The sequence below is a fragment of the Mus caroli genome, unplaced genomic scaffold, assembly GCF_978045245.1.
Source record: "Mus caroli unplaced genomic scaffold, Mus_caroli_1 scaffold_9, whole genome shotgun sequence".
Classification (NCBI taxonomy): Eukaryota; Metazoa; Chordata; class Mammalia; order Rodentia; family Muridae; genus Mus; species Mus caroli.
In genome coordinates, this window is record NW_028227264.1 from 79038241 (window position 1) to 79066169 (window position 27929).

Genomic DNA, 27929 nt, shown 5'->3' on the forward strand with positions numbered 1-27929 from the left:
GGCCTTTCTGGGCTAGGGTGGGTCCAGTCATTAGAAGAGGGTTGGTCCTTGCTCTGGGAGGGGGTCCAGCCTGGCACTGGGCTGGGCCTGGGTGGATGGAGCCTGAGGGGCAGGGTGGAGCGTGCTCAGGGTCGGGGCTACTCGCTGGAGCCCGAAGTAAAGTTCTGAGAGGGGCGGATCTACGGAATGGGATAGGCCCTGCACTGGTGGGCTGGGGAGGAGTCCAACTTTATGCTATGGATGGGGCCAGAGCTGTGGGTTGGGACGGAATCCAGACTTCCATGAGGGATGCAGGCAGGAGCCATACAGGATGGAGCCTGTATGGTAGGACAGAGTCCAGCCTTCTGCTAGGGGCGGGGCCGGAGTAATGGGGTGGGGTCACCATTCTGCTAAGTATGAGAGACGAAGCTAAGGAACGGGGCCAGCCGGCTGAGACCGTGGTGTCCAGCCTTCTGCTACGGATGAGGACAGAGCCATGGGGTAGGTGTTTATGGGATAGGATGAAATTCAAGCGTTCTGCTACTGGCGAAGCCTAGTCTTCTTTCACGGGTTGGGCCCAGCCTGGTAGAGGCAAAACAAGATCCGGGGCCTAGCTTTCTGCTAGGGCTGAGGCTGGCGCCAAGGAGGCGGGGCCTGGGGGTAGGGTAATTGTGGAGTCGAGCTGAGTCTAGCCTTTTACTATGAATGGGGCGGAGCCTGCGGACCTGGGCGGGGCCAAGTTATCTAGATAGGAAGTTGGAGCCATGAGGGGCGAAGTGCGTGCGGTTTAAGGAGGGACGTTTAGAGACTACCAGTGGTCCCAGTGCTATTTAGGGTACCATATGTTGGCACGTGCACTGTTGTGGCTTCTGGAGGGGCGGGGCAAGCTCCCTGACACCACATTTGGAATGAGGCTTGACTTTCTGCATTTGCCTGGCTGGCTCGCAAGGGTACTCAGATTTACTGTCTGAAGAGGCTGTGAAACTTCCTGATCCCAGCATGTCGTCCACGATGCTCCTCCAAGTTGATTTTTTTTTTTTTTAAGGTTTTTCGAGACAGGGTTTCTCTGTGTAGCCCTGGCTGTCCTGGAACTCACTCTGTAGACCAGGCTGGCCTCGAACTCAGAACTCCACCTGCCTCTGCCTCCGGAGTTCTGGGATTAAAGGCGTGCGCCATCAGGCCCGGCCCAAGTTGATTTTTTATTTCTATTTATCCGTTTATTTAGAGACAGGAGCTCCTGACTGGCCTGGAGCTTGCTATTGAGACCAAGTTGGCCGCGAACTCACAGATTTCTGCCTGATTCTACCTCTGAACTGCTGGGATTTAAAGGCGTATGCCACCATGCCTGGCTGAATGCCTCAAGTTTAGACACTCATTGGCCTGGTGAGGTCCAAGAAGCCAGCCCTCTCTCAGCTGCTCTAATCCATACCTGTCATTCACTGGCTCTAGCTTACTCCTGGGTCACTTGGGCATGTTAGGTGTAGCGATCTGATGATTTTTCTGAGAACTACTGGAAGAACAGGGAAACTCTTAGCCCTTAGAAGATGTTACAGCAATAACTGTTGATATCCTCATTTTACAGGTGGGGGAAACTGCTAAAAAACAGGAGTGGAGACCAGGGCTCCAGTTTAGAACCGCAATAGTTAGCACTTTTGTTTTGGGAGTTTTGGTTTGTTTTTTATTTTTTAATGTACTTGGTGTCTCATGCCTGTGCACCACCTGCTGTGTGTAGTGCAGGGGGCACCGGATCCCCTGAGGCGCAGTCACTGGCATTGTGATCTCTCACGTGGGTGCTGAGAATCAAACTTTGGTCCTCTGGAAGAAACAGGTTCTCCTGTAGCCCAAGATAGCCTCAAACTCTCACACAGCTAAGGGTAACCTCGAATTCCAGATCTTGCTGCCTCCACCTCTCCAGTGCCAGGATCAACAATGTGTACTGCTATGCCCGGTTTCTGCAGCTCAGGAAGGGTCTTGGGCGTTGTGTCTGCCAGGAGAGCACTTCCCCCACTGAACTCTAGGTCCAGTCCAGCCTCCACTGTGCCACTCCTCTGAGTGGCCTTCTGATGATCTCATGTGGTCTAATTAAAGCAGAAAATGGGTAGCTTTGTCATCTCAGCACTCCAGAGTCAGCGACAGCAAGATCTCTATGAGTTCCAGGACAATTGGGGCTACATAGGAAGACTCTGTCTCCAAACAAAAGCTTTGGACTGTTTTTTTTATAATCTGAGCTGTTATACCCAGCACAGAAATGAATTGTTGCTTGTTATACTTTGCTGTTATTATATTATGTTCTACTGACATAGAGACTAGGTCCCAGGTCACTCTCAAATTTATTTATTTATTTATTTATTTATTTATTTATTTTTGGTTTTTCGAGGCAGGGTTTCTCCGTATAGCCCTGGCTGTCCTGGAACTCACTTTGTAGACCAGGCTGGCCTCGAACTCAGAAATCCGCCTGCCTCTGCCTCCCGAGTGCTGGGATTAAAGGCGTGCGCCACCACGCCCGGCTCCACTCTCAAATTTAAAGTCTTCTTCTTCTTCTTCTTCTTCTTCTTCTTCTTCTTCTTCTTCTTCTTCTTCTTCTTCTTCTTCTTCTTCTTCTTCTTCCTCTTCTTCTCCTCCTCCTCCTCCTTCTATTCTCCTTCTTCTTTTTCTCCTTCTCCTTCTCCTTCTCCTTCTCCTTCTCCTTCTCCTTCTGACACAGGGTTTCTCTGTGTAGTCCTGGCTGTCCTAGAACTCACTCTGTATACTAGCTGTACTTAATTCACAGACATCAGCCTGTCTCTGCCTCCCAAGTGCTGGGTTTAAAAGTGTGCACCAATACTGCCCTGCTTCAGGCTTTGTTTGTTTATTTGTATGTATGTTTTGGTTTTTGTTTGAGAAAGTCTCGTGTACCTCAGGCTGGCTTCTAGTTCACTATATAGCTGACCAAGGGAGGCTGACCTTGAATTCCCAATCTTCCTCTCCAACCTGAGCGCTGGGATGACAGGTTTGTACTGCCATGCCTGTTTTAAGTAGGCTGGGGATGGAACCCAGATCTTTAGCCTAGAAAGATGCTCAACCAACTGAGCCATTACCTCGTTTTATTCACTTACTTATTATGTTGTTGCTGCTGTTATTATTATTATTATAATTTTTGTTTGTTTGTTTTGTTTTTTTGAGACAGGGTTTCTCTGTGTAGCCCTGGCTGTCCTGGGACTCACTCTGTAGACCAAGCTGGCCTTGAACTCGGAAATCCACCTGCCTCTGCCTCCCAAATGCTGGGATTAAAGGTGTGTGCCACCACTGCCCAGCTTTATATACATTTTTGAGACAGAGAACTCGTTATGAGAGGAAAGGCAGATTATCCAAGTGAGAAGTCAGATGCAGACAATAGATAGTAGTAAGAGTGTGGCTGTCCATGTTAGTGGTACTAGGAACAGTGTTTTTTTTGTTTTTGTTTTTTCTTAATAACCAGTGAACTTGGTTAATTTTTACTTTGAACCCAATCGAGCCTTAACTGAATGACCTTGGACAGGTGAGTCAGCCTCAGTGACCCTCTGTATCATCTTCTGCGAAAAAGGAAGAGCGGGAGGTGACACAGTTCAGAGCATGAGCATGCAGTCTGCTTTATGCACCGGCCTCTGAGGGGCGTCTTAGACTTTTTCCCTCGCAAGCCCTCACGCAATACCAAGATTCGCGAGTGGAAAAAGGGGAACCCGCGTCTGCGCCTGCGCGCGCCATGAACGCCCGGCGCCGCATGCACGCGTACGCACGCACGTGGCTGTCTCCCTCCGCGCGCGCCTTCTGAAGGCCAGATAATGCAGAGGACTGCATTTCCCAGAAGGATTAGATTCGACAGGGCGGAAACGCATGTCTCGGGTGTCCTTGCTGCGCAGGCGCAGATCCCTGCGTCCCCTCTCGCAAGCGGGCACGCACGCGCGGCGCGCCCCTGGCCCCGCCCCCGGAGGCCCCGTGCGGGAGCGCGCCCGGGCGTGCGCAGGGCGGAGGCGCGGAGGCGCGGGGACGCGCAGCGACCGTTGGCGCCGAGGGAGGAGGCTCAGCGCCGCCGCCGTTGCGCAGATCCGGGCCGCGGCTGCGGGGAGGGACGAGCGGTGACCTTCCGGAGGAGCGGGGCGCAGCGGGCCGGGACGGGGCGCCATGAACAGCGCGGGCGCCGACGAAATCGGGTGAGGCTGTGGAGCCGGGCCAGGCCCAGAGCGAGGGAGGCCGGGTTGCCGGACCGACCGGGCCGGGACTTTAGAGGAGAGCCGGGGTGCTGGGGGGTCGCCCCAAAGGCAGCCCATGGGTAACTGAAGGGACCCAAGGTGATAATTCACGAGCCAGAGAAACCCTAAATGAAGGTTCACAGGTCAGGGGCATCCCATAGGATAACTCACCGGACTGAGAGACCCCGAAATGATAGATCAGGGTGTTGAAGACCCCTACGTGGATCCTTGAAGTCAGGAAGGTAATGTAGGATAATTAGGGGTGCTGAGAGCTCTCTCACAGATCCTAAGTACCAGAGAGATTCCAAAAATGGACCAGGGTCCTTGAGAACCCTAAGTATTAGAATGGTGAAACTGAGGGATCTTCAAAGAATAGATTATAGAGCAGAGAGACCCCATAGAGTTGCTCTGGGGAGTTGAATTCTAAAAGCTAGATCACAGGTAATGGAGACCCTGTAAAATAGATTAAGGATGCAGAGACACCCTAAAGAATACATAGGTCAAATAAATTAGGTTATGGGTGCCGAGGAACCCCAAAGTATAGATTACAACTCACAGAGACCGCATGGGAAAACGTGGGGATCTGAAGGGTACCCCAAAAGATTAGGGTGCTGGGGTTATCTAGTAAAACCGCAGGGATGAGGAGATCACAAAGGACAGATCAGGATGTTGGGGCTTCCTAAGTGGAGTTTGGGGTCAAGGAGTCTTCAAATGGTAATTTTGGAGGTCGTGGGATTCTCCAGATTTCAGGAATTAAGGTGACCATCAAATCAGGAGACTGAGAGACACTACAGGATAGTTCAGATATTAGAGGGACCCTAAGTAGAGCCTGGGTGTCGGGGAGACGCCCCCCCCGATAAAATTAAAGGAGTTTGGGAACACTGAAAAGTTGGGGTCGGGAGACCCTAAAAGATAACTCAAGGTTCTGAGTCCTACACAGGAGTTAGAGGAGGACCCCAGAACTCACGCCTTTAATCCCAGCGCTTGGGAAGCAGAGGCAGGTGGATTTCTGAGTTCGAGAGGCCAGTCTGGTCTACAAAGTGAGTTACAGGACAGCCAGGGTTACACAGAGAAACCCTTTCTCAAAAAACCAAAAAAAAAAAAAAGAAGAAGAAGAAGAAGAGGACTCCAAAGGAGAGCTGGGGGGTTATGTGGATAAGGTGGTTGGGAAGGCCCTATAGAATAAGGGCTTGAGGGACCCTCCCAAAGGATATATTAAGGTATAGGGGACCCCTGAGGTTGAGCTGTGAGGTCGGGAGATACTAAAGGATAGTTCAGAGGGCTGAGGGAATTCCAAGAGAGACCCTTAGCTCTGTGGGAGACCATAAGCCGTAATTGTGGTTAAGGAAATAGGCTAGGGAGATCATACAGGGTAGTTCAGAAGGCTAGGGGGACCTCCAACAGGAGTTACAGAGTCTAGAAGAGCCCAGTGGAGATTTGGGGGAACCCCAAAGGATAGTTAAGGAGCTAGAGAGGCCTGAAAGGCTAATTCAGGGGGCTGGAAGAATACCAGGTGGAGGTGCGGGACTCAGGAATACTCTAAAAGATAATTGGAGACCCTGAGCCAGTGAGGCCTAGAAGATGCGGGGTCCAAGAGAACTCTTTTGTTTGTGTTTAGTTTATTTATTTATTTCTTGTTTTTTGAGATTTTTTTTTTTAAATTATTTTGGTTGTTGCTTGTTCATAAGATAAATGAGAGGCTGGGGAGACTCAGAGCTCCGGGGGTCATAGAGGAATCAAGAGACAGCTCCATGAGCTTGGGAGACACCAGTGATAACCAAAGACTAAAGTATAGGGAGACCCCAAAGGGAAGCCTGGAGACCTAAGTGACTCCAAAGGGGACCTTAAGGCCAGAGAGACTCCCCAAAAGGATGCTTCAGTGGGTTAGGGAGACCACAAGGGGTCTGGGAAACCAGAAAGAGGAACCCAGAAGCCAGGAAGAGCCCCCACCCCTGAAACTGCTCAACAAGCCAGGGTACCCAGAACAGAACAAGAAGTCAGGGTGCTCGGGAGCTGTGAGGGGGGAAGTTTGAGACCTGGGAGGGCTTAAATAGCAGCCTGCTGGTCTAGAGACTCTCATATCGGGGTGGCACCAGAGGGAACTTTTTAGAGCTATGGAACCTGATCCTGGGGCCTTCGAGTCAGGAAGATCACAAAGGAGATCAAGGACTGGGGGACCCCAAGTGGGGACTTTGTGGGGTCTCTGTGATATCAACCAGGGCTTGAGGGGTTTAAATAAACTTGGAATTTTTTTTTTTTTTTTTTGGTTTTTCGAGACAGGGTTTCTCTGTATAGCTCTGGCTGTCCTGGAACTCACTTTGTAGACCAGACTGGCCTCGAACTCAGAAATCCGCCTGCCTCTGCCTCCCAAGTGCTGGGATTAAAGGCGTGCGCCACCACCGCCTGGCAAACTTGGAATTCTAAAAGGACCTAGTCTAGGAGCCTGGGGTTTGGTGGGACACTTTGGGTCTCCCCAGTAGGCCTTGAATTCCTCTCATCTGCTGCTTTTGTCAGTCTTGTAGCCCAGGGAGCTCAGAGTGGCATCCCGAGTTCCCTCTTGCAGGTGCAGGAACTTGACAGGTTGGTGCACATGGTTAGGCATGTTGGGGTTTCATTTTCCTCCCTACAACTTGTCCCACTTGGGCTGGGAGACAGTGAGGTTCTCACATTGTATTCTGGGGTGTCCTTACTTCTCTCAGCCCTAGTCCCTGCCTCACGGCTCCTTAGCAGGTGGCTCTGCCTCCACAGGTAGAAAGAGTCTGCCTGCTGTCTGGCAGACTTCCTGAGGTGGTGGGTGAGCTACCTAATGCACTCAGTGTTGAGTGTGCCTGGCACTGAGGACTTGGGCCTGGTAGGCAGTGTCTTTGCTCACGAGGTGGGTAAGAGGTGTGCTTCTTGTGGATCTGTCCCAGGATCAGAGCACCTTGCTGAATGGAAGGGCCTGGCACCTGTGCAGTTGCTGGGTCTCCTGCATGCTCTTAGGGTCTGGAAGACCACTGTGGGCCTGGGAGAGAGGTCAGAGGTTGCTGGCTCCCCATGACAGCATGCACCTCCTGGACATATAATGAAGTGTCAGACCCTACTGCATCCCTGCAGCCTCACATAAACCCACTGGGCACTAGGAGCCTGTGCCTAGACTGGACAAGACTGGAGTCTGCTCTGTAGTCCCTAGGAAGTCACCCAGAGGGCGGGTTTTGTGATTTATTTTGGTTGAGGCAGGTGTACTGGCTGGTTTTGTGTGCCAACTTGACATAGGCTGGAGTTATCACAGAGAAAAGAGCTTCAGTTGAGGAAATGCCTCCATGAGATCCAGCTGTGGGGCATTTTCTCAATTAGTGATCAAGCGGGTAGGTCCCCTTGTGGGTGGTGCCATCTCTGGGCTGGTAGTCTTGGTTCTATAAGAGCAGGCTGAGCAAGCCAAGGGAGGCAAGCCAGTAAGTAACATCCCTCCATGGCTTCTGCATCAGCTCCTGCTTTCTGACCTGCTTGAGTTCCAGTCCTGACTTCCTTTAGTGATGAACAGCAATGTGGAAATGTAAGCTGAATAAACCCTTTCCTCCCTAATTTGCTTCATGGTCATGATGTTTGTGCTGGAATAGAAACCCTGACTAAGACAGCAGGGTTTCTCTATGTAGTCCTAGGGTGCTTGCTCTGTAGACCACACGGCCTTGAACGTTTACAAATCTGCCTGCCCAGCCCACCTCTGCCTCCTGAGTTGGTGAATTAAAGGCATGCCCCACTACACCCATCCTTTATTTACAAAGGGAGTTTTGAATTGTTTAATGCTGGGGATGGAGCCTGAAGTTGCAAACCTCTGAGTTTCCAAGTGTAGCGGTTGGTTACTGAGAAAGCTAGCGGCTGTGCCCATCAGTGGAACATCAGAGATCCCTGTCCCTGGGCCTGTTTAGATGCTGGTAATGGGGCCTTCTGCAGTTTCCTCTACAGACTGCTGTCCTGGTTAATTGACCTGTTCAGCCAAGGCAGCCACCTGTAGGTGAGTGGCTGGCTGCTGCATCTGGTGGAGGCTCTACTCTCATGCATGCGTAGGCTGGGGTCTTAGGTTATGGCAGGAGTGCCTGTGATGTAAGTGTCCTCTCTCCAGGAGAAGGTAGATGGAAGGTAGCAGAGGGGGCATCTTTGGGGTCACCTCCAACTTGTGCTGGTCTTGTTTGGTTTGTTTTGGAGGGTTTTTTCCCTAAGACAGCCCTGGTTGGTCAGAAATTTGTTATGTAAACCAGGCTGGCCTTAGACTCAGAGAAATCTACCTGCCTCTCTCTCCTGAGCTCTGGGATTAAAGGTATGCTCCACTATGCCTGAAGCAATTTATGTGTGTATGTATATATGTGTGTGCGTTTTTTTTTTTTTTTTGTTTTTTTTTGTTTGTTTGTTTGTTTTGAGACAAAGTTTCCCTGTGTAACCCTGGCTGTTCAGAATTCACTCTGTAGACCAGGCTGGCCTTGAACTCACAGAGATCCTCTTGCTTCTGCCTCTGCAGTGCTGGGGTTAAAGGCATGCGACACCATGCCCAGCTGCCATTTCTTTTAAAATTGTGTGTGTGTGTCTGTGTGTTCATATGCCCATGCACCATGGTGCACATGGAGAGATGAGAGGACAACTTGTAGCAGTTAGTTCTTTACTCGAACACTGTGTGCCAAGGGAACCAGACTGGAGTCAGGCTGCAAGCATATTCATCTGCCAAGCGATCTTTTTTTTTTTAAAGATTTATTTATTTTATGTATATGAGTACACACTGTAGTTGTACAGATGGTTGTGAGCCTTCAAGTGATTGTTGGGAATTGAAATTTGGACCTCTGCTTGCTCTGGCCAACCCCACTTGCTCCGGCCCAAAGATTTATTTATTATTATAAGTTCACTGTAGCTGTCTTCAAATGCACCAGAAGAGGGCATCAGATCTCATTATGGGTGGTTGTGAGCCACCATGTGGTTGCTAGGACTTGAACTCAGTACCTTTGGAAGAGTAGTGGGTGCTCTTACCCACTGAGCCATCTCACTAGCCCTGCCAAGCGATTTTTTAAAAAAAAGATTTATTTATTTTATGTATGTAAGTACACTGTCAGTGTCTTCAGACACAGACACACCAGAAAAGGGCATCAAATCCCATTACAGATAGTTGTGAGCCACCATGTGGTTGCTGGGAATTGAATTCAAGACCTCTGGAAGACCAGTCAGTGCTCTTAACTACTGAGCCATCACGCCAGCCCTGCCAAGAGATCTTGCTGGCCCTCCCCCTTCTGGTGCCCCCATCCCTGTGTGTGTGTGTGTGTTTCAGGTTGTCAGGCTTAGTGGCAAGTGCCTTACTGAGGTGTCCAGTTGGCCTGGAGGGTTGGAGTTGGAAGGGAGTAGAAGTGGGTACTGCTTCCTGAGTGTGATTTTCTGCATTCTGGTGTTAAGTCAGCAAATGCAGGAGGTTGGTCCGTGTGCTAGAGCTATCACAAGTGGCCTGGTGTCAGGTGTGAGGGCTGTATCTGCGAAGTCTGGACCCTGATATCGGGCTCATGCCCATGTTGAGCAGAGGTTCCTGGGGTCCCCTTGTGTGGCCTAGGCTACTTTGCTCTCCAGCTCCTCCAGTGACATACCTGTAGGACACAGTGGTGGGAAAAGTCCATCTGAACTGTGGTCAGTGTCACCTGGAGAATGAAAGGCAGGCACACTAGGTATCCTGGCAGCAAGGTCTTTCCAGGAAGGCCTGGGTTTGTGGCTTAGGGCTCCTCTGCTGACCTGGATGAGGGTCTGTGCAGACTGCTTTATGTGAATGCTGGGCCTGTCAGATTGGGCTGAGTGCCTTCGCTGCACCGATGCAGAGAAAGGCCTATGAGAGAAAGGGCGGAGCTCATCCTTCATGTATGTCCCACCTAGAGGCCACCCCTGCTCAGTGTCCCTACCCTAGGAGCCAGCTGCCTGGCCCTGAGCCCTGGAGCACCTCAAATCCCAGCCAGACAAGCTGCAGTTGCTCCTTCTAACACAGCTTATTGGAGGGTACAGAGGAGGCAGGGAACCTGCTGGGGGCTGTGCACCCATCTGGGAGTGCAGAGTGAAGATAAGTTCCCCTCAGCCCTGGGGGTGCTTCTTTGGTGATTTTCTGTGTGTATGAGTGTGTGTGTTTCCTGTTGGCTGTGTGGTGCTGAACGATGGTCCAAGGTTCCCTGTGTTCAGAAGAGCCAGGCGTGAACAGCCGATGGGGTGACTGTTGTCACTTCTCTGCCAGCCATAGCAGGCTGCCTCTACCCAAGGCCTTTGCTCCCTGGCCACAGTCCAGAGGCTGTAGATGTTCTGTGGTAGGTGCCTGCTGTGAGCCTGGCTGTGGGTTTGAACTGCTCCCCAAAGGGCTCTGGCAGATCTGTCCCTTTCTAAAGATACTTAAGCCGTAGGGCCTCAGGCTTGAGTGGCATTGGGGAAGAGAGGAACAGGACACAGGACTGGAGGCCAGGAGGCCATGGCAGAGCAGGGTGTCTCTAACACACTACTGTTTCTCTCTAGGGACTGCCATCATAGGAACTGAGGTTGTGGTTTGGTCCGTGTGACAAGTCCATGTGCACTGAGGAGCAGCTGGGAGGGTGGGAGCACCAGCGGAAGTTAATCACTAGAGATGAGGCCTCTTCAGTCACATCCTCATGTCACTTCTGTCTGTGGGGGTCATGGGCTTCTGTGTCCTCATAGATGAATTGTGGAGCCAGCCTAGGGACAGGCAGCAGGGGCCGGGCCTCTCAGGCTCATCCCTGTGCTGTGTGTGGGTTCCACCGGGCCCTGCTGGAAGCCTGGAATGGCTCTTTTCTGGCCTCTGGGGCCTGAAGGGAAGTGATGGCTATAGGTTCTGGGTTCAGCGGCAGGATGTGGGGTGCAGGCACCCAAACATGGCAGGTTGCACATAAGTGAGGAGTGCACCAGCTCCCCTGGAGGCACCTGATTGTTGCTGTCACTCAGAGTCTGTCCTGCAGAGCTAAGTGGCCTCTCCTGTCCCCAGTCTGTAGGTGCTGACTCCCTGCATGGCTGGGAGCTGATCCACAGGCCCTCCTAAAGCTCAGGCTCTCATTTCTCTTTTTCACTTGATTGGATACTTTGTTGTCACCTCAGCCATAAAGGAATTGAAATCTGCATCCTGGAACCTTCTAGAACCTTTGTGACCATGGGCCTGTCTTACCTGCTGGACTCTGCTGAGCCAGACAGAAAGCCTCTGTGCACCCAGGCCGGAAGCCCTGCTCTCCTCAGCAGGTGGAGTGCAGCCTCAGTAGTGTCCTCTCGGGCCCCACTTTGGGCCCCACATCGGGCCGAGCCTGTGGCACTGCAGGGTGTGGATGCACTCTGCTGCCTGAAGCCAGGAAAAGAGATGAGGACCTCAACCCGCTCCTCGTGCCTTCTGCATGTCTGTGCTGCTGACACGGCTGCTTTCCCTTTCTTTCTCTCTTTCCTTTTGTGGGCTCCAGTTTCCCATTCTCCCATTGTTTCTGAGTGCTGGGTTTCTCCCATGCGTGTACCACCACACCTAGCATTTGCCCAGTGTCTGTACCTGAAACTGCATCTGGGCCCAGAGCCTGGACCCATCTGACCAGTTCCTCTTCTGTGCCCGTGGCCTCCTGCTTGGTTAGGAAGCTTTATGTTTAGTGAGGCCGGGCCCTGAGCCACCTGTGCAGTGAGTTGCCTAGGCTGGAGAGTTTGCAAAGATTCAGGAGGCCAGAGGGCTAGCGGCCTTGCAGGACAGGGCACCTCTTCCACAACTGGGAAGGAAGGGAGTTGTGTGGTCACCCATGCTTACCCATGGCTGGCACCTCTACTGTGGGACTTTGTTGTGGGGGTCACTTGGACCACTTGAGGACTCTTGTGTCTTGAAGCTCCTGGCTCATATGTAGGACCTAGTTACTGCATGTGAGGCAGTAATATGCCTACCTGCACAGGGCCCTCTGGTTTCCAGCCTGCCATGGGATAGTTGACTGCCTGTGGGTGGCAAAGGGTAGGGGTTCTAGCATTTTCTGTAAAGGGGGGCAGGTTTTATTTATTTATTTGGATTTCGAGATAGGGTTTCTCTGTGTAGCCCTGGCTGTCCTGGAACTCACTCTGTACACCAGGCTGGCCTCGAACTCAGAAATTCACCTGCCTCTGCCTCCCAAATGCTGGGATTAAAGGTGTGCGCCACCACGCCCAACTAAGGGGCAGGTTTCTTATATCTGGAGGTTGATGGTGGTGCTGGCGCCGAGGACCCTTCCTGCTCAGAGATTTGCCCCAAGTATCCTATAGGATTGGCAAGCAGAGCTTCAGGGTGGCTGCTGGGGTGGGGGCGAGGGGGCAGGCTCTCCTGCTGGGCCATGCCTCGTGACCCAGAGCTGGGGAGGGATTGGATGAAGCCTGAGTGCCTCAGGTGACAGAGTTAGTGCTCACTGCTGAGGCCCAAGGGCCATCTGATACAGCTGCTTCTCGAAGCTGTCCTTGGAGATGGTGCTGTATGGATATGGGCCCCAGGCATGACGGGCCACTGCTAAGGCTCTGTCATCCAGAGCTCTGTTGTCCAGCAGCTTCATGAGACCTTGTCCTAGGCTAGGGGCTTATCTAGTTGGGCTTAGACTGTTCTCCTCCTGGTGGTTAGGTCTCGGCAGAAGCTGCAGGCAGTGTGTCCTGTCACGGGCAGTTGGCTTTTGTCCTAGCAGCCTGGCTCTGACAGGGCCATCTCTGTGGCAGCAAAGGCATATATCTCTTAGCTGCCATAGTATGGAAGCTGGTGGTCCTTCATTGAGTTGTGTGTGGCCCCCAGGCTGACTGAGCACATCCCTCTTCCTGTGGGCCTGGTGCTGGGGACAGCCTTAAGAGGTCAGCTGACTCTGAGCCTCTTTTCCCTACAGGAAGCTCTTTGTGGGCGGCCTGGACTGGAGTACCACTCAAGGTAGGAGCTGTGGTGTCCCAGCCATGAATGGGCGTGGCTCTGGTGCCTGTGGACCTAGCCTTGTGTCCCTTGGCAGAGCTTGCTCTAAAGTCAGTGTACCCTGGTGGTGTCCTGCTTGTCCAGCCCTGCCCTCCTGTTCCTGGCAGAGTTAGTTCACCCTTTCTAGCACAAGGCCATCCATACCCTCATACCCTGGGCCCTCTCCCCAGCAGTTAGCTACCAAGCAGCTTGGGTAAGGCTGCTGGTGTGTGTGTGTTGGGGGGGGGGGTCTCTGTGTGTGCTGAGGCTGTGCTAGGACATGTGTACCTTTGTTCCTGTCTCCGAGCAGAGACTCTACGCAGCTACTTTTCCCAGTATGGTGAGGTTGTGGATTGTGTCATCATGAAAGATAAAACCACCAACCAGTCTCGAGGCTTTGGATTTGTCAAGTTTAAAGACCCCAATTGTGTGGGGACAGTGCTGGCCAGCAGACCACACACCCTAGATGGCCGAAATGTAAGTGACTTCATGGGTCCTCCCATCTTTGCCCACCTGTCTGAATTAGTTGGCTGTAGGGTTCAGGCTATTGTTGGAGGGGGCGTATTAGAGGTTAGACTCTTTAGGTGAGAACCATGGGGTGTGATGGGCCTAGTGCCCTTGGCGGGGTAGCTTCCTGCTCACAGCTCTGGCTTCACGTTTCCCACAGATCGACCCGAAGCCATGCACACCTCGGGGGATGCAGCCAGAGCGAACACGGCCCAAGGAAGGCTGGGTAAGGCTGGGTAAGGCTGGGCTGGGCTGGGCTGGGCTGGATGCTCTGTCGTGCTAGAGGGTGGTCACCATTTTCTCCCTCTGCTCACTGACTTAAGGGAAATGGGACTCTGGGATGCTGCAGCCTTTGAAAGCCAAGGACCATCACCTTGGGCTGGGTGCACAGTCTTCCTAGCCCCTTAGCAGCAAGGGCTACCACCGGTCAGCTGCTCTCATGCTGAGTAGAGCCAGTGTTTCCTTGGGTCATGCACACCCCACTCCACACCTTGGCAGTCCCTGCCTGGCAGCAGGCTATGCCTTCACGTTTACACGGGCCAGCTGTGCAGGCAGAGATGGCTGCCTGGAAGGAGTCTGTGCTTCTGCTGTGAATGGCAGCCCGCTTGTTTGGTGAGCTGGCCTCAGCCTCTCCAGTGCTGGGATGTTAGCTGTAGGCTACCGTTCCCCACTCACTTTCCAGATTTATTTGTATTTGTTTACTTGTGGGCATTTTCTTTTTTTGTTTGTTTGGTTTTGGTTTTGGTTTTTCGAGACAGGGTTTCTCTGTATAGCCCTGGCTGTCATGGAACTCACTTTGTAGACCAGGCTGGCCTCGAACTCAGAAATCCGCTTGCCTCTGCCTCCCGAGTGCTGGGATCAAAGGTGTGCGCCACCACGCCTGGCTTGTAGGCATTTTCTTTACCTGTATGTCTATGCACTGCTTGGGTGCCTGATGCCTTGGGAGCTAGAAGAGGTGGTCAGATTCCTCAAATTGAGTTGTAACAGTTGTGAGTCACCATGTAGGTAGGGTACTCAGACTCAAATCCTGCTCCTCTTATCTGCCGAGCCTTGTCTCCAGCCTTTCCTATTAAGATATACATTCTCTCACAGGTGTGCTTTGGACGAAGCCCTAGTGAGCTTGTGATGGTCAAGAGCCCCACCCCACCCGACCCCCCCCCCAAAAAAAGAAAAAGAAAAAAGCTGGGCGTGGTGGCGCACACCTTTAATCCCAGCACTCGGGAGGCAGAGGCAGGATTTCTGAGTTCGAGGCCAGCCTGGTCTACAAAGTGAGTTCCAGGACAGCCAGGGCTATACAGAGAAACCCTGTCTCGAAAAACCAACCAACCAAACAAAAAGAGCCCTACCCCCTTTTTTATTTAGGAACGTCAGTTCCCAGAGGTTGGAGGCCTAGCACAGCAGTGTACTTGCTGCCTTAGAGCTGTTCACACAGGCCTCAGAGGGGATGGCAGTGGGGGTGGGGAACTGCTGTCCACACCATGGCACTGGCTGGCTCACTCTGCGACTCTTCAGCGTGGGCCAGACTGCTGAGACGCACTGCACACGTGAGCTCCTGTCTGGGCAAGCGCAGTTACTAGCGGAGGGGTGTGCTTCCCTGCTCTCCAGTCTTACCTGAAGCCCAAGCCAGCCTGGGACCCAGGATCTTCCTGCCTCAGTCTCAAGATGCTAGGCCGACAGGCCTGTGCGACCACAACCAGCTCAGAAGTTCAGTCTTGATTGTGCTGTCCTCACCAGGGACAGGGTTAGAGCCATGGGCGGGAGCAGCAGTGGAGGTGGGGCAAGGTACTCCATGATTGCTCAACTGCCAAAGCATTGTCTCAGGTCCCCTGTGTCCCCAGGTTGTCACACACAGCTGGTATTCATGAGACTGCCTTTCTGGTTTTTTGGGTTTTTTTTTTAACCTTGCCAAAATCCCATCCGCACTGGGAATGTAGGTCATTGGTGAGCCCTCCCTAGGATGTAGAAGGCCCCAGTTTTGTCCCAAGCACTAAAAAATGAAAAGTAAGGCCAGAAGTCCTGTCTTCACGTTGCAGATTGTTTTGTTTGTTTTTCAGGCAGAGTACTCTGTAGTCCTGGCTGTCCTGGAACTCAGAGATCCCTGCTTCAGACACTGTGGGCTTGTTGTTACTGTCCCTAACTGGCTTTTTAAATCCCGTTTATGTTTGGTGTCTGTGGACATGAATGTCATAGAATGCATGTAGATGGCAGAGGGCAACTTAGAGTTGGTTCCCCTGCTGGGATGTGTACTGCAGAGGCAGTTCCTGTAGCCACTGAGCCATCCTGCCAGTCCAGGAGTGCAGGCTTCCTGTTGGCTTGAGACTGGCTGGCTCTTAGTGACCTCTGCAGCAGTCCTGAGTGCTAAGCGCAGGCCCACAGGTACCGCCCTGACCACAGACCTTCCATTCTCGTGGTCTAAGGCAACGTGTAGTACCCGAGGAAGGGCTGCAGGCCCGGCCTCCTGGAGTCCCCAGAGCAGCCATGCAGTTTCAGAACGTGGTCTGGTTTTAACTGACTCAGAAGCCTATGAGCTGGAGTAGCAGTGGGGGGGGATTGGAGGCGGGGGGGGGGGGGGGGGCCGGCAGGTGGATCTGGAGTTGAAGGTCAGCCTGGTCTGGAGAGTGGGTTTCAGGAGCAGAAGTACAAGGTGAGACTGCCTCAACAAAACAAAACAGCCGTACAAGGGGCCAGACTGCTGTCCCAGCATGGAGAGCCCAAGGCAGCAGGACTGCCATGAGTTGAAGGCCAGCCTGGGCTACATGGTGAGACCATCTCAGAAAGCAGTACAAAGCCACAGAAAAGGGTTGTGTGGTAGCCAGCCTGTGGGGGGTGATCCCTCAGAAGTCACTGACCCCCTTCCTTCTTGACAGCAGAAAGGACCCAGGAGCGACAGCAGCAAGTCCAACAAGATCTTTGTCGGGGGCATTCCCCACAACTGCGGGGAGACGGAGCTCAGGGAGTACTTCAAGAAGTTTGGAGTGGTGAGCTCTGTGGGCCGTCATGGCCGCCCTGTCTCCTGCTTCTCCACATCAGTGTTGCCTGGGGTTTTAAGGAGGGAGGGGTCAGTGGACAGTGAGAGGCGATTCCCATGCCTGGGAGGCATGCACGCTATGCTGCCTTGTGGTGGCCAGGCAGCTGGCCCTAGTTAGGCCAGGGCCTCTGAGTCCTGTGTCACTTGGACACCTGGGTTTATGCCCACAGAGGATTCTGCTATAGGAGAGCAGCTGGCCTGGTACTGAGGTGTGTGCACTGTCTCACCTGGTGCCTTCCAGAGGGGGGAACCCTTTGCTCGATGTGGGGATTTGAGTAGCTAGGTGGGGCAGACAAGATAGCCAGGCTTAAACTGCTAGGTAGTGCACTGGGCAGCATCCTCGTGACCCTGGGTAGTGTGTGTCCATCAGACTTCATCCCACCTGGGCATGCAGCCCCACAGTTGCTGGTCTGCCTTAGCAAAGTTCTCCTTTAGCTGGTCCCCGGGGACCTAACAGAGTGGGCTGAGTGGGTCTGTGGCACCTACCCCCACAAAGCCTGCCTCAATCACACTCTGTCCACAGGTCACAGAGGTGGTTATGATTTATGACGCGGAGAAGCAGCGGCCTCGAGGTAAGGGCTAAGCCCGTTCATCCTGACCCATGTCCTCCCCTCAGATGGCAAACTATCTCGCCCTAGACAGGCCACGGTCAGATGCTGCACAGCCACTTCCATTGGGCCACATACCTGACACAGTCTCTGACCTCCACTCACATCACATGCTCTGCTCCCCTCCCTCTGGACATTCTGACCCCTTCACATGAAGATGAACACAGCTTTGTCTGTAAAGGTCCTCCAAAGCACAGGTGTCTTACCTCATCCAGCTGTCCCAGTCTGCTATGCTGACCGCCCCAGCTGCCCGAACTCAGTCTACACCGGCCCAGGAGCGGCGGGGGACCGCTGTGCTCTCCGGCCCTTTTCCTGGCTGTTGGTTACCCTCATTTTTGGTTCAGCATCCTTCTTGGACCACAGTGCTCCACGTCACAGGTCCCTCACCTCACACAACCCTCCCTTCACATCCTGTGTCCCTCAACACAGCCTTCATGCACATGTCCCTGTCACTGATGGCCGCTCAGGTCTCGTGGTGCGCCACCACTCAGGAGCATAGTTTGCCATTTGAGCCTCCTCACTCGTCCAGGGCGCACTGCTCACTCGTGTGCTTAGCTGTTAAGTCTTAGTCTTAATTTACGGTAGACATACATGCTTAATGACGTACGTAGTGTCATAGAATACGGTACCGTTAAGTAAGCTGTCTCCTCTCTTCTGTGATTGTCTGTGATTAACGATGTCTCTCTAGATCTCTCTCCAGGTGCTAAGTTAAGTCACACAGGTACAGGCCCGCCCGCAGTCAGAGGACGGAGCGGCTTTGCTCCCGTGGGGTGTAAACGAAGTTTCAGTGTGTTTGTCCCGCTGCTGCCTCTGACACAGCGTTGTAGACAGCCTGCCCCGGCTCCTCCCCCACGACCCACGGCCTCTTGCACTGTGCCTGGACCCAGCCAGCCCGGTGGCTTCAGACACTCCCGCCGTTTGAGAGAATGTCAACTTTTCACATGTCTTCATCACTATGTTGTGTTCCAAATGCCGCCTCTGACTTTGCGAAGCCTCGGTGTGCGGGACTCTGAGGGCAGCTCCTAGGTGCTCCCGCCCATGGCTGGCACAGCTGCCGCCGCCCTCCTGCCACCCAGCCTAGCCAGGCCCAGCTAGTGTTGTTGACCTGTGCTGAAGGGGCAGCAGGAGCTGGGCCAAGAGCTTTGGGGCTGGCGTGTGGGCCTGTGTCCTCTGGGGGCTTGGAAGTGTCCCATCGGGTGGCAGATAGCAGGGGTTGGGTCAGCAGGGTCCCCCTACAGCACCTCCTGTCTTCTTGGCTTTGCTGACTCCTCGAGGGTCTTGGTGGGTCTCAGTGTACCTTCTCCTTCCTGCTTCATGTCTGCTGACTTCAATAGCAGGCCATCTTGTCCCCTGCCTCTTGGTCCCTAAGCACCCTGTCTCCAGTCTTCTTTCTCTCCTCTATCCTTTGTCCCTCCAGCTCTGCTAGAGTTCACCTCCAGCAGTCAGCATTGCATCTGGCCTCTCTCCTGCCCAGACAGCATCTGCATAGGACAGCAGGAGCCTCGGCCCTCCTGCGTTCTCCCATCTCACCTCTGGCTCCTCAGCTGCCTTCTCTTCCTTTCTGTTCCCATCTCTTTCCTGCCCAGGTCCTTTTAGGGTTACTTTTCTGGTTCAGCTCCAATACCCCATCTCATCAGCTTGTGGTCCTATCCTTAGGCCACTTCTTCCCAGCTTCCCTGTCGCAGTGCACAGGGACCCTTGTCACACATCCTTCTGTTTACTATAAAATTAGTTCTCTTGGACCCCTTCTGGGCCCTTCTGTCTGGAGCCTCCCTCACCCTTTGTCCCCTGAGGTCTCTGGGCCCGAGCGCTGCTGCAGGACGTTAGTGCTCAATTCGGCCTCCGTGGAGACCAGAGACCCTGTCCCTCCTGCCCCTAGTCGGGTGGCCGCGCTTGCTTGCCCCAGACCAACCAAACTTCGTTTATACTGCCACTTTCTTGTGTTTGGGAAATGCTAAATTTTTTTTCCTTTGAAATTTTCTTTTTTTCTTTTTTCTTTTTTTTCTTTTTTTTTTTTTTAACTTTTTTTTTCTTTTTCTTTTTTCTTTTTTTTTTTTTTTTTTTATGACACCATGCCTCTTGCTGTTGCTGCTGACAGCAGAATTTGACCTGCTGGAACCCGTTGTGGCCTGTATCTTTGTGTATTACTGTATTTACCTATATTGTCTGTGCATAGAGGAGTAGGACTGTTAGACATAGGACTCCGCGGGCTTAGCCAACAGTGTTGGGTAAGCCTGGCGAGGCGCAATAGGAACTGCACTCGGTACCGCCTAGAACAGCGGGGGCTGCTGTCAGCACTAGCTGCGAAGCGAATTGCAAACCCCAGGGGAGAAGCTGGGTTTCAGAAAAGCCAGAGCACCCACACACACCCCCACCTCCCAGGCACCCCTCTTCCCCATGGCCGGACTCAGCCTGGAGAAGGGTGAAAGTCACCTACTGTCCCCAACCTGCTCTGGGCCATAGCCCCTCTGTACACGGGCTTTGTCTGAGACCCAGCTCGACCCTGTGGCGCCCTGATACTGTTCATCATCCTGTTTTGTGTCACACGCCCTGCTACCTTGATTCACTCTTCGTCGTTGGCTAGGTTTTGGATTTATTACTTTCGAGGACGAACAATCAGTGGACCAGGCTGTCAACATGCATTTTCACGACATCATGGGCAAAAAAGTGTGTAGTTGTAGTTTTATTTTACCTTAAGACCAAGCCAAGCCTTAGGCAACGAGGGGCTTCACTGGGAAGTGGGCACTCCCTGCAGGACATCCATGGGGTGCTGCCCCTGGACAGGGGGATGGGGTAGAGGGTGGGACCCTGGGAGGTGGGGGCCTTCAGTGAGACCCTAGTGTTGCCTCAGGCTTGGTTTCCATGACCACTCCTTCAGATGTGGCCCAGCCCCTTGTGTAACAGTGACCTTAATGTGATGAGCAGGAGCCTCCACGAGCCTGAGGTCCAGCTCCATACCGAGAGCACCGAAACATCCTGAAGGATTGGTTTTCTGTCGGGTCACTTACTGTGAAACTCCGGGACCAGCCACATGCTCTGATAGCACTTAACCACGTGCAGTCAAGTGACCTTTGGTGTTCCGTCTTCATACTGTGTTGCTGCCAGAGTGGGCAGGGCAGGCCCAGGGCTCCCGAGATTCCAGGCCTCAGCTCTCTGTAGCCGCATGCGCAGGGTTCCCATTCAGACCTTCTAAAGTCCACTTTAGCCTCCTTAGCATGCATGACTGCTACAGCTGTGTCAGGCCTTAGTCCTGAGACTAGATCCACCTGCCACTCCTGTGGCTGCCTGGCTGTGCTGGGCCCAAGTACAGAGGGACAAGGAAATCTTAGGCTCTGGGACCATGCAGTGGCCTAAGCAGGCCTAAGCAGGCTCTGGGCTTCTGGGTCTCTTCCTCCCAGACAGACCCCAGTAAAGTGGGGTAGCCTTGTTCTGACACTTCCTGCAGCCTCAATTTAAACCAGCATGCAGACTGGAAAGCACGGCAGCTGGCCAGCAGCCGGAGAGTGCTGTGTGTAGTGTGAGGGTCCCTATCCTCAGGTCCTCTCCCCTAGAGAGTCAAACCTGCCATTGCTGACCTTCACTGGACACTGCAGCATCTGGGAGACCAAGTGTCCAGAGCTGGGCCTGCATGATGATTAACCTGGACTGAGAAGCCACGACCCAAGTTCCTCTAGTCTTGAGTACACGTTGCTCTGTCAGCAGGACGAGTCCCCAGGGGCTTCAGGGGCTCATTAACTCAGAGCTGTGTCCCTGCTTTCACATTGCCCTAGCTTACAGCATCTGCTTCCCAAGTTACCACCATCAGACCGCTCTTGGGCACTTGCGGGGGTTGGGGGTGGGGCTGTGCTTCTGCTGGCAAAACACTAAGCACTCAGGCAGAGTGCTCAGTTCCTGCCCGAAGGCGCTACTGGAGCTGGTGTTCTGGGCTTAACCCTGGGGACACAGGCAGCCTGGGCAGGGACTGCTGAGTAGTCAGTGAGCCCTTAAGAGAATGAGGTCACACCTTGGCCTAAGTAGGCCATGAACTCCAGCTTCTGTTAGGGCCCCTGTCTGCTGTCCCCTGTCCCCTTGCTGGGCCAGGGCTGGGCTGCTGCCAAACACAGTATGAAGGTTGCTTACTGATCCCAATGTCCATTTTATTGCATGTTTGTTGACTTTTTTGTTAGCTGTATCGTAAGGCTCTTACATCCATTCCCTCTGACATGCCTTTGAGTTAACTGAGATTCTTTAAGCATTAGCCTGGGGAAGGTAAGTCTTTATCTTCCACTAGACATTTTAAATAATTGAGTCAAAGCCAGCGTGTTTCTCAGGTATGCAGGGGTGGGAGGTGGCTGGGCTCTTTGGGTGCAAGGAGACTGCCTTCTCTGTAAGCAGGGTACCCCTCGGTGCTCCCCTCCGCTGTCTCCCCAGGGCTCTTGGCCTCCTGCTGCTGCTTGCAGTGGAGGGGGGGGCACAGGGCGTCTTCCAGATGCGTCTGTTGTACCTGAGAAACATTTTTTTTATAAAAAGAAATTAAAGAGCAAACTTTTTTTTTAAGAAAGAAACTTACTGGCCTAAGTAAGCTTATCTTAAGTACTCACTTTAAGTCATAAGGCGTTAAGTGTAGTCGTAAGTCACCACGGGTGTCTGAAGGGCAGGGGTGTCACCTTGACTTCTCCCTAAAGTGCACTCGGTTTGTTTAGGTGGAGGTTAAACGGGCTGAACCACGGGACAGCAAGAATCAAGCTCCAGGACAGCCAGGAGCCAGCCAGTGGGGCAGCCGCGTGGCGCCCAGTGCAGCCAACGGCTGGGCGGGCCAGCCCCCGCCAACGTGGCAACAAGGATATGGCCCACAAGGTAAGGCACAGGTGTGGTGGTGTCCCTGCTAGCACATCCTGGAGGTGTTGACTGCCTCTGTTCCCCAGTGGCACGGCTGCCTAGGAGCCCGACTGCAGGAGGTATGAGGTGTGGCTCTTGAGTTACCCTTTGTGGTATCACTTTGGCTATGTGTATCACCTCCTGTGCCCAGTCACTGGCTGGCAACAGTAAACACAGAAGCTTGACAGTGGCTGCCTAGGAGGCCCCAGTCTGCAGGTGACCCCTCCTATTTCTAGAATTCCCTCTTTGACCTAAGTAGAGCATGAGTGTTTGTTTCCCTCAGTTCTGGGCATGAGCTCAGTTCCCAGGCTGCGGTGATGTTTACTGCTGACAGACACCACAGCCTCAGGACAAGTTCCTTCTTTCCCTTCCTTCACAGTGGAGACAGGTCCACTGTGTTGCACAGGCTAGCCTTGGACTTTGCAGACTTCCTACCTCAGTCTCAGAGGGCTAGGATGGCAGACCTCCATCACCTAACACCAAGCCACTGTACAAGGCATCTCCTTGGCCAACGTGTGTTCTCATTCTCCTGCAGGCCCTGCAGGTGGCTGCATCTGCTCTGCTGCAAATTGTGTGCAGCCTCCCAGTCCTGGCCTGCACGGTGCCTGTGGGTGATGGGAATGGGGGCGGGCTTCATCCAAGAGACTCGAGCTGCCTCTAGTTGGTCTTGCCTTGGCAAGGATTGGATCTCTGTGTCTGGGTGCTGAACAGGAAGGGACCCTGTTTATGACACAGTGACACAGCCCCTTGTCGGGTTTTCCTTGTTGCTCTGGGAAGAGCTGCCTAAGGGAGTGAGACTCATGGTGTGAGGGCACAGGCCATCTTGGTGCAGCATAGCCTGGATCCTGTTGCTTGGGTTCTCCTCTTTATGAGGTTGGGACTCCAGCAGTGGACAGACCTTCTCTCCTTAGACCTTTTGAGAAACTTGTGCATACAACCAGGAGACCAAGGAAAGTCACTGACAGACTAACTGGCCCCTTCTCTTTTGTTCTCTGTCTAGGAATGTGGGTGCCAGCAGGACAGGCCATTGGTGAGTCATGTGGAAAGGGGTCAGTTGTACGCCCCAGGCTATTGCTGTGTGCACTGGGCACTGGTGTTGGGAGGAGACCATGGATGTGATCTGGCTGTGCCAGAGGGATTACTCCAACCTTTCCAATTCTTGTGTTGCAGGTGGCTATGGCCCACCCCCTGCGGGCAGAGGAGCCCCGCCCCCACCCCCACCCTTCACCTCCTACATTGTATCCACACCGCCAGGAGGCTTCCCCCCACCACAGGGCTTCCCACAGGGCTATGGCGCCCCACCACAGTTCAGTGAGTGCTACCCCCTTGGAACAGACCCAGCATATCAACTGCCATCCATCCAAGGCTGGCTAAGAGTTCATGGGAGGTTCTTGGATTATTGGGCTGTGCTTCGTATAGGCTTGGGCCAGTGGTGTCTACAGATTGTGCAGTTAGGGTATGGTAGAACTCTGGGAAGGAGCTGACCCAGGATCCCCGCCCCACCCCCACCCCAACCCCTGCCCCGATATTTCTAGTGGGCACATACTGATAAGACTTGCACTTCGAGCCGGGCGTGGTGGCGCACGCCTTTAATCCCAGCACTCGGGAGGCAGAGGCAGGCGGATTTCTGAGTTCAAGGCCAGCCTGGTCTACAAAGTGAGTTCCAGGACAGCCAGGGCTACACAGAGAAACCCTGTCTCGAAAAACAAAAACAAAAACAAAAAAAAGACTTGCACCTCACTCACTCTGCCCAAGGCACAACAGTGGCCTAGATCTAGTTCACCTGGCCTAGTTTGCCTGGTCCTAGCAGACACAGCCAGCCTTTCTGAGTAGTCTGATGCTGTGTTCAGTGGTGGCTTCTTTCTTCAGATGCTGGCGTGGAGGCCAGGGCCTCCTGTAGCTAGGCAGACATTTAGTAAGTAGGTGCATCCTGGCCCTGTAGTGGCTAGCTGTGGCTTCCAGAGTTCTCACCTAGAATTCCTTGCTATGTACATTACTGTCTGGTGCTCTGGTCTGCTTCTGTCCTGAGCAGCTTATCTGAGCTGTCTCCTTGGGATAATGGCCCTGGGCAGAGTCCTAGCCTGCGCAGGGTCTGGTAGGATGTGCTAAGTGGACACTGGCCCCTATACTCAGTCAGTTCTGCGACTGACACCGACTCTTCATACCCTGCTCTTCTATCCCTGCAGGTTTTGGCTACGGTCCTCCGCCCCCACCCCCTGATCAGTTTGCCCCTCCAGGGGTCCCTCCTCCACCTGCCACCCCAGGGGCTGCCCCGCTGGCCTTCCCACCACCTCCGTCTCAGGCTGCCCCGGACATGAGCAAACCCCCAACAGCCCAGCCGGACTTCCCCTATGGTCAATATGGTAAGTGGCTGTGGCCAGCTGCTTGCTCCCAGGACAGACAGGAGCAGGAGAGGCTACCACATCGGATTCTGGGATGCTGGACCCCCCAATCTAGTGCCCCTGTGGGAATGTGGGCTCCCAGGGGTCCTGTTGAGTCCTTGGGCATGGTTACTCTAGGCTCTACCTTGTCTGGGGAAGTCCCTATCCCTATCGGTGCAGTCATAGCCTAGGACAAGCAGTCTCTGGGTGTGTGTGTGTGTGTGTGTGTGTGTGTGTGTGTGTGTGTGTGTGTGAGTGAGAGAGAGAGAGAGCGAGCGAGCGAGCGCTGCTTGGGAGGTTGTATCTGCTCTTGTCCCTTTGGAGCCCAGTGGTTGGGGGGGGGGTTAGGTCAGGGAAATGGCCAGGCTCTGCAGTGGCAACTTCTGTGGCCCGGAACCTTGTCATGGTTGATTTATGCTGTCGTGGAAGGTTGCTTTCTCCTCTGCCTCTGCCATTGCTGCAGGAACTCTCTCCTCACTGTGCACAGGAGTGAGCTTCTGCCCTGCCTTTGAATCCCCATTCTCACACGTGCTGGGCATGTGTCCGTCCCTCAGAGTGACAGCCTCAGCCTTTTCATTTATAGTCCGTGTGTGCATGCATGTGCCCTGGCCCATGGGGGAAGTCAGAGTGGACCCTGGGAATTTGTTTTGTCCTGTCCGTATGTTTGGGAATGGAGCTCATAGTCCTGTTTGGTGGCAAACACATAACCAAGTCCTGCCAGCCCTTCCCTCCTCCTTTCTTGTTCTTTGTTATAGTACAGGTGGCCTTGAATTCAAAACAAGTTTCCCCCTGCCTCAGTGGGCTTTGGTGACTTCTGTGTTCCACCACATCTAGGTTTGTTTTTGTTGCTGCTGTGTTTTGTTGGTTTGGTTAGGCTTCTTTTTTGAAACAGGGTCTCAGCCATGTAGCCCTGGTTAGCCTTGAACTCACAGAAATCGGTCTACCTCTGCCTCCCAGGAGCTGGAATTGAAAAAGTGTGTACCTCCACGCCTGGCTCCTGTTTTGTTTTGTTTAGAATGAAATTTTCTTTTTAAAAATGATTTTAGGCCGGACTGTGGTGGTGCATGTCTTTAATCCCAGCACTTGGGAGGCAGAGGCAGAGGCAGGCCGATTTCTGAGTTTGAGGCCAGCCTGCTCTACAGAGTGAGTTCCAAGACAGCCAGGACTACACAGAGAAGCCCTGTCTCGAAAAACCAAAAAAAAAAAAAAATTATTTCATGTGTACTTGGGTGAGTCCATGTGTAACCCATGCGTGCAAGAGCCATCTGAAGCCAGGCGTGGTGGCGCACGCCTTTAATCCCAGCACTCGGGAGGCAGAGGCAGGCGGATTTCTGAGTTCGAGGCCAGCCTGGTCTACAGAGTGAGTTCCAGGACAGCCAGGGCTATACAGAGAAACCCTGTCTCGAAAAACCAAAAAAAAAAAAAAAAAAAAAAGCCATCTGAAGCCAGCGGAAAGGGTCAGCCCCCCTGAGAAGTGTAGTTACATTACACAGCTCAGGGGTGAGCTGCCATGTTGGTGCTGAGAACTAAGCTGCCTGGGTCCTCTGAAAGCAGCCGTTTCTCTGTGTGTTGGATTGAGTTTTCATGGTGTTTTCAGATGTGAGTACAGTGTGCTGGGGTCGTGCTCACATAGGCCTGTCACCTGAAGTTGATTTTGGGGCACCTCTGAGTGCTGCTGTCTGTGGCCATGTCTGCATGCCTGCAGTAGCACTCTGAGCTGTTCATCCTCGGGGCCTTGCTCTCTCTGGATCTGGACACCCACCCAACAATGGCAAGTCCCAGCCAGTGGGGCCTGCATCCACGTGTGCGTCTGCTTGGGCTGGGGAGGCCTCCCAGGGTTGTATTGCCTACTGTCTGGGCAGGCAGGAAATGGTGTCATCTGCCCTTCCCAAAGCTTCACCCCTGACAGAATTGGCAGCAATTGTTCAGGAACACTGGACTCAGCTGAGAGTTGTTGGGAAGTTAGACCGAACCCTGCCTGCAACAGCTCGGGCTGTGACTTTACGATGGGACAGAGCATCCTGCACCTCCCCAGTTCTGGTGCTGTGTGTGTGTGTTTTTGTGTGTGTGTGTGTGTGTGTGTGTGTGTGTGTGTGTGTGTGTGTGTGTGTGTGTGTGTGTGTGATGCATCTGGGTAGGGTGACAGACAGGCCAACAGGGCCACCGTGCTACCCACAGACCCAAAGCCTGAACAGCAGCCCCTCTCCTTGGCAGAACTATGGGGTGGGCTGCTGTCCCATGACCCTGAACTAAGCAGCTTTTCTCCCAGCAGGTTATGGGCAGGACTTGAGTGGCTTCGGGCAGGGCTTCTCGGACCCCAGCCAGCAGCCGCCCTCCTATGGGGGCCCCTCTGTACCAGGTTCGGGGGGTCCTCCCGCTGGCGGCAGTGGCTTCGGACGCGGGCAGAACCACAACGTGCAGGGCTTCCATCCCTACCGGCGCTAGCCAGGGGCATGGCGGCGGGGCAGGCAGGATTCGGGACTGGTGAACTTGTGACAATCACACTCGGGACAAAATAAATGACCACTCGACCTGGGGGGAGGGGCAGCGGAGACCGCGTCTGGACTGAGGTTTTAAATATATTTCTTTTCTCTGACCCATCAGCACAATAAAAACACGTCACTGGTTCAACAACAGGGTTTAAATAACGCCTTCAGCTTTAATTCAGAATTTCAGGTTTCTTTTTCTTCTTCCTTTTTTTTCCTTTTTTTGAGATTATTTTCTTGAGCCTTTTGTTTTATGGTATATTGTAAACTTTTATGTTAAAGAAAAAAATATACATTTACAAATTGTGAGATTTTTAAGAGAAATTTTCTACAATGTATACTGGCTTATTTTTTAATTTAAAGCAGGGTTCGGGTGCGGGAAGCGGGAGCCCTGGCTCCCGCCGGCGCGGGCTGGGGTGCGGGCAGAGACTACTGCGTGCATTTGGTTTTTTGTTCATTCCTTGCTTTGATCGGCTTGTGTGGCTGCAGGTGCCACAGGGCCCCTGGCACAGGTGGCAGTGCTGAAGTCTCGGGTGGCCTGGGCCCCACCCACACAGGTGGCAGGCAAGGCCTTGCTGGAGGCCCCTCAGTAGGGCTCAGGTTCCCATTGACCAGTTTGACCCGGTTTGAATAAAACAGCGTGTTTGGATCAGAACCTGAGTGCTGTCTGCTTGTGTCTGTAATTCTGGTCTGCTCCCCTCTGTTCTTCCCAATGTACTTTGGAGGGACTGTCCCATTAAAGAGAAGTGGGGTGTGCTGGTCTGAGCCATCAGGAAGCAGGAAACAGGGCTGGGCACATGGAGTCCCATCTTTGGCCTTGAAGTGACACCCACACAGGTGTGTGTTTGTTTATTGCACTTTGTGAGGAGGGACTTATATTTTGACTAGACAAAGGGCAGACCTCAAGTGGATCTCCCAGTTCTGTGAGAAGTGTCTTAATCCACTAAGCCACCTTCTCAGCCCTAAG

General features: G+C 53.2%; 1 protein-coding gene across 7 annotated transcripts; it reads left to right on the top strand.

Annotated features, from left to right (window-relative positions):
* The first annotated feature begins 377 nt into the window (after window positions 1–377).
* Window positions 378–27617, top strand: Dazap1 (DAZ associated protein 1). 7 transcript variants are annotated; one of them, XM_085842992.1, is made up of 12 exons: window positions 378–480; window positions 13037–13077; window positions 13406–13572; window positions 13763–13828; window positions 16470–16580; window positions 17154–17202; window positions 19823–19905; window positions 21921–22074; window positions 23096–23125; window positions 23266–23406; window positions 24282–24458; window positions 26746–27617. In XM_085842992.1, the coding sequence occupies exons 1-12, from the start codon at window positions 476–478 to the stop codon at window positions 26919–26921; spliced, it is 1200 nt and encodes a 399-aa protein (XP_085699118.1). In that variant the 5' UTR covers window positions 378–475; the 3' UTR covers window positions 26922–27617. The 7 variants fall into 7 exon arrangements, with proteins under 7 accessions (XP_085699118.1, XP_021029405.1, XP_021029406.1 ...); XM_021173746.3 differs by lacking the exon at window positions 378–480 and adding an exon at window positions 3945–4148; XM_021173747.2 differs by lacking the exon at window positions 378–480 and adding an exon at window positions 3945–4148 and having other exon boundaries at window positions 26749–27617.
* The last annotated feature ends 312 nt before the right edge of the window (window positions 27618–27929 follow it).

Excerpts from the sequence above, each read along its gene's own strand:
- Dazap1 (XM_021173746.3), top strand. The coding sequence starts at position 4,120 with ATGAACAGCGCGGGCGCCGACGAAATCGG. Across the intron at positions 19,906-21,920 it reads ACGACATCATGGGCAAAAAA|GTGGAGGTTAAACGGGCTGA; the intron begins GTGTGTAGTTGT and ends CGGTTTGTTTAG. Across the intron at positions 24,459-26,745 it reads CTTCCCCTATGGTCAATATG|CAGGTTATGGGCAGGACTTG; the intron begins GTAAGTGGCTGT and ends CTTTTCTCCCAG.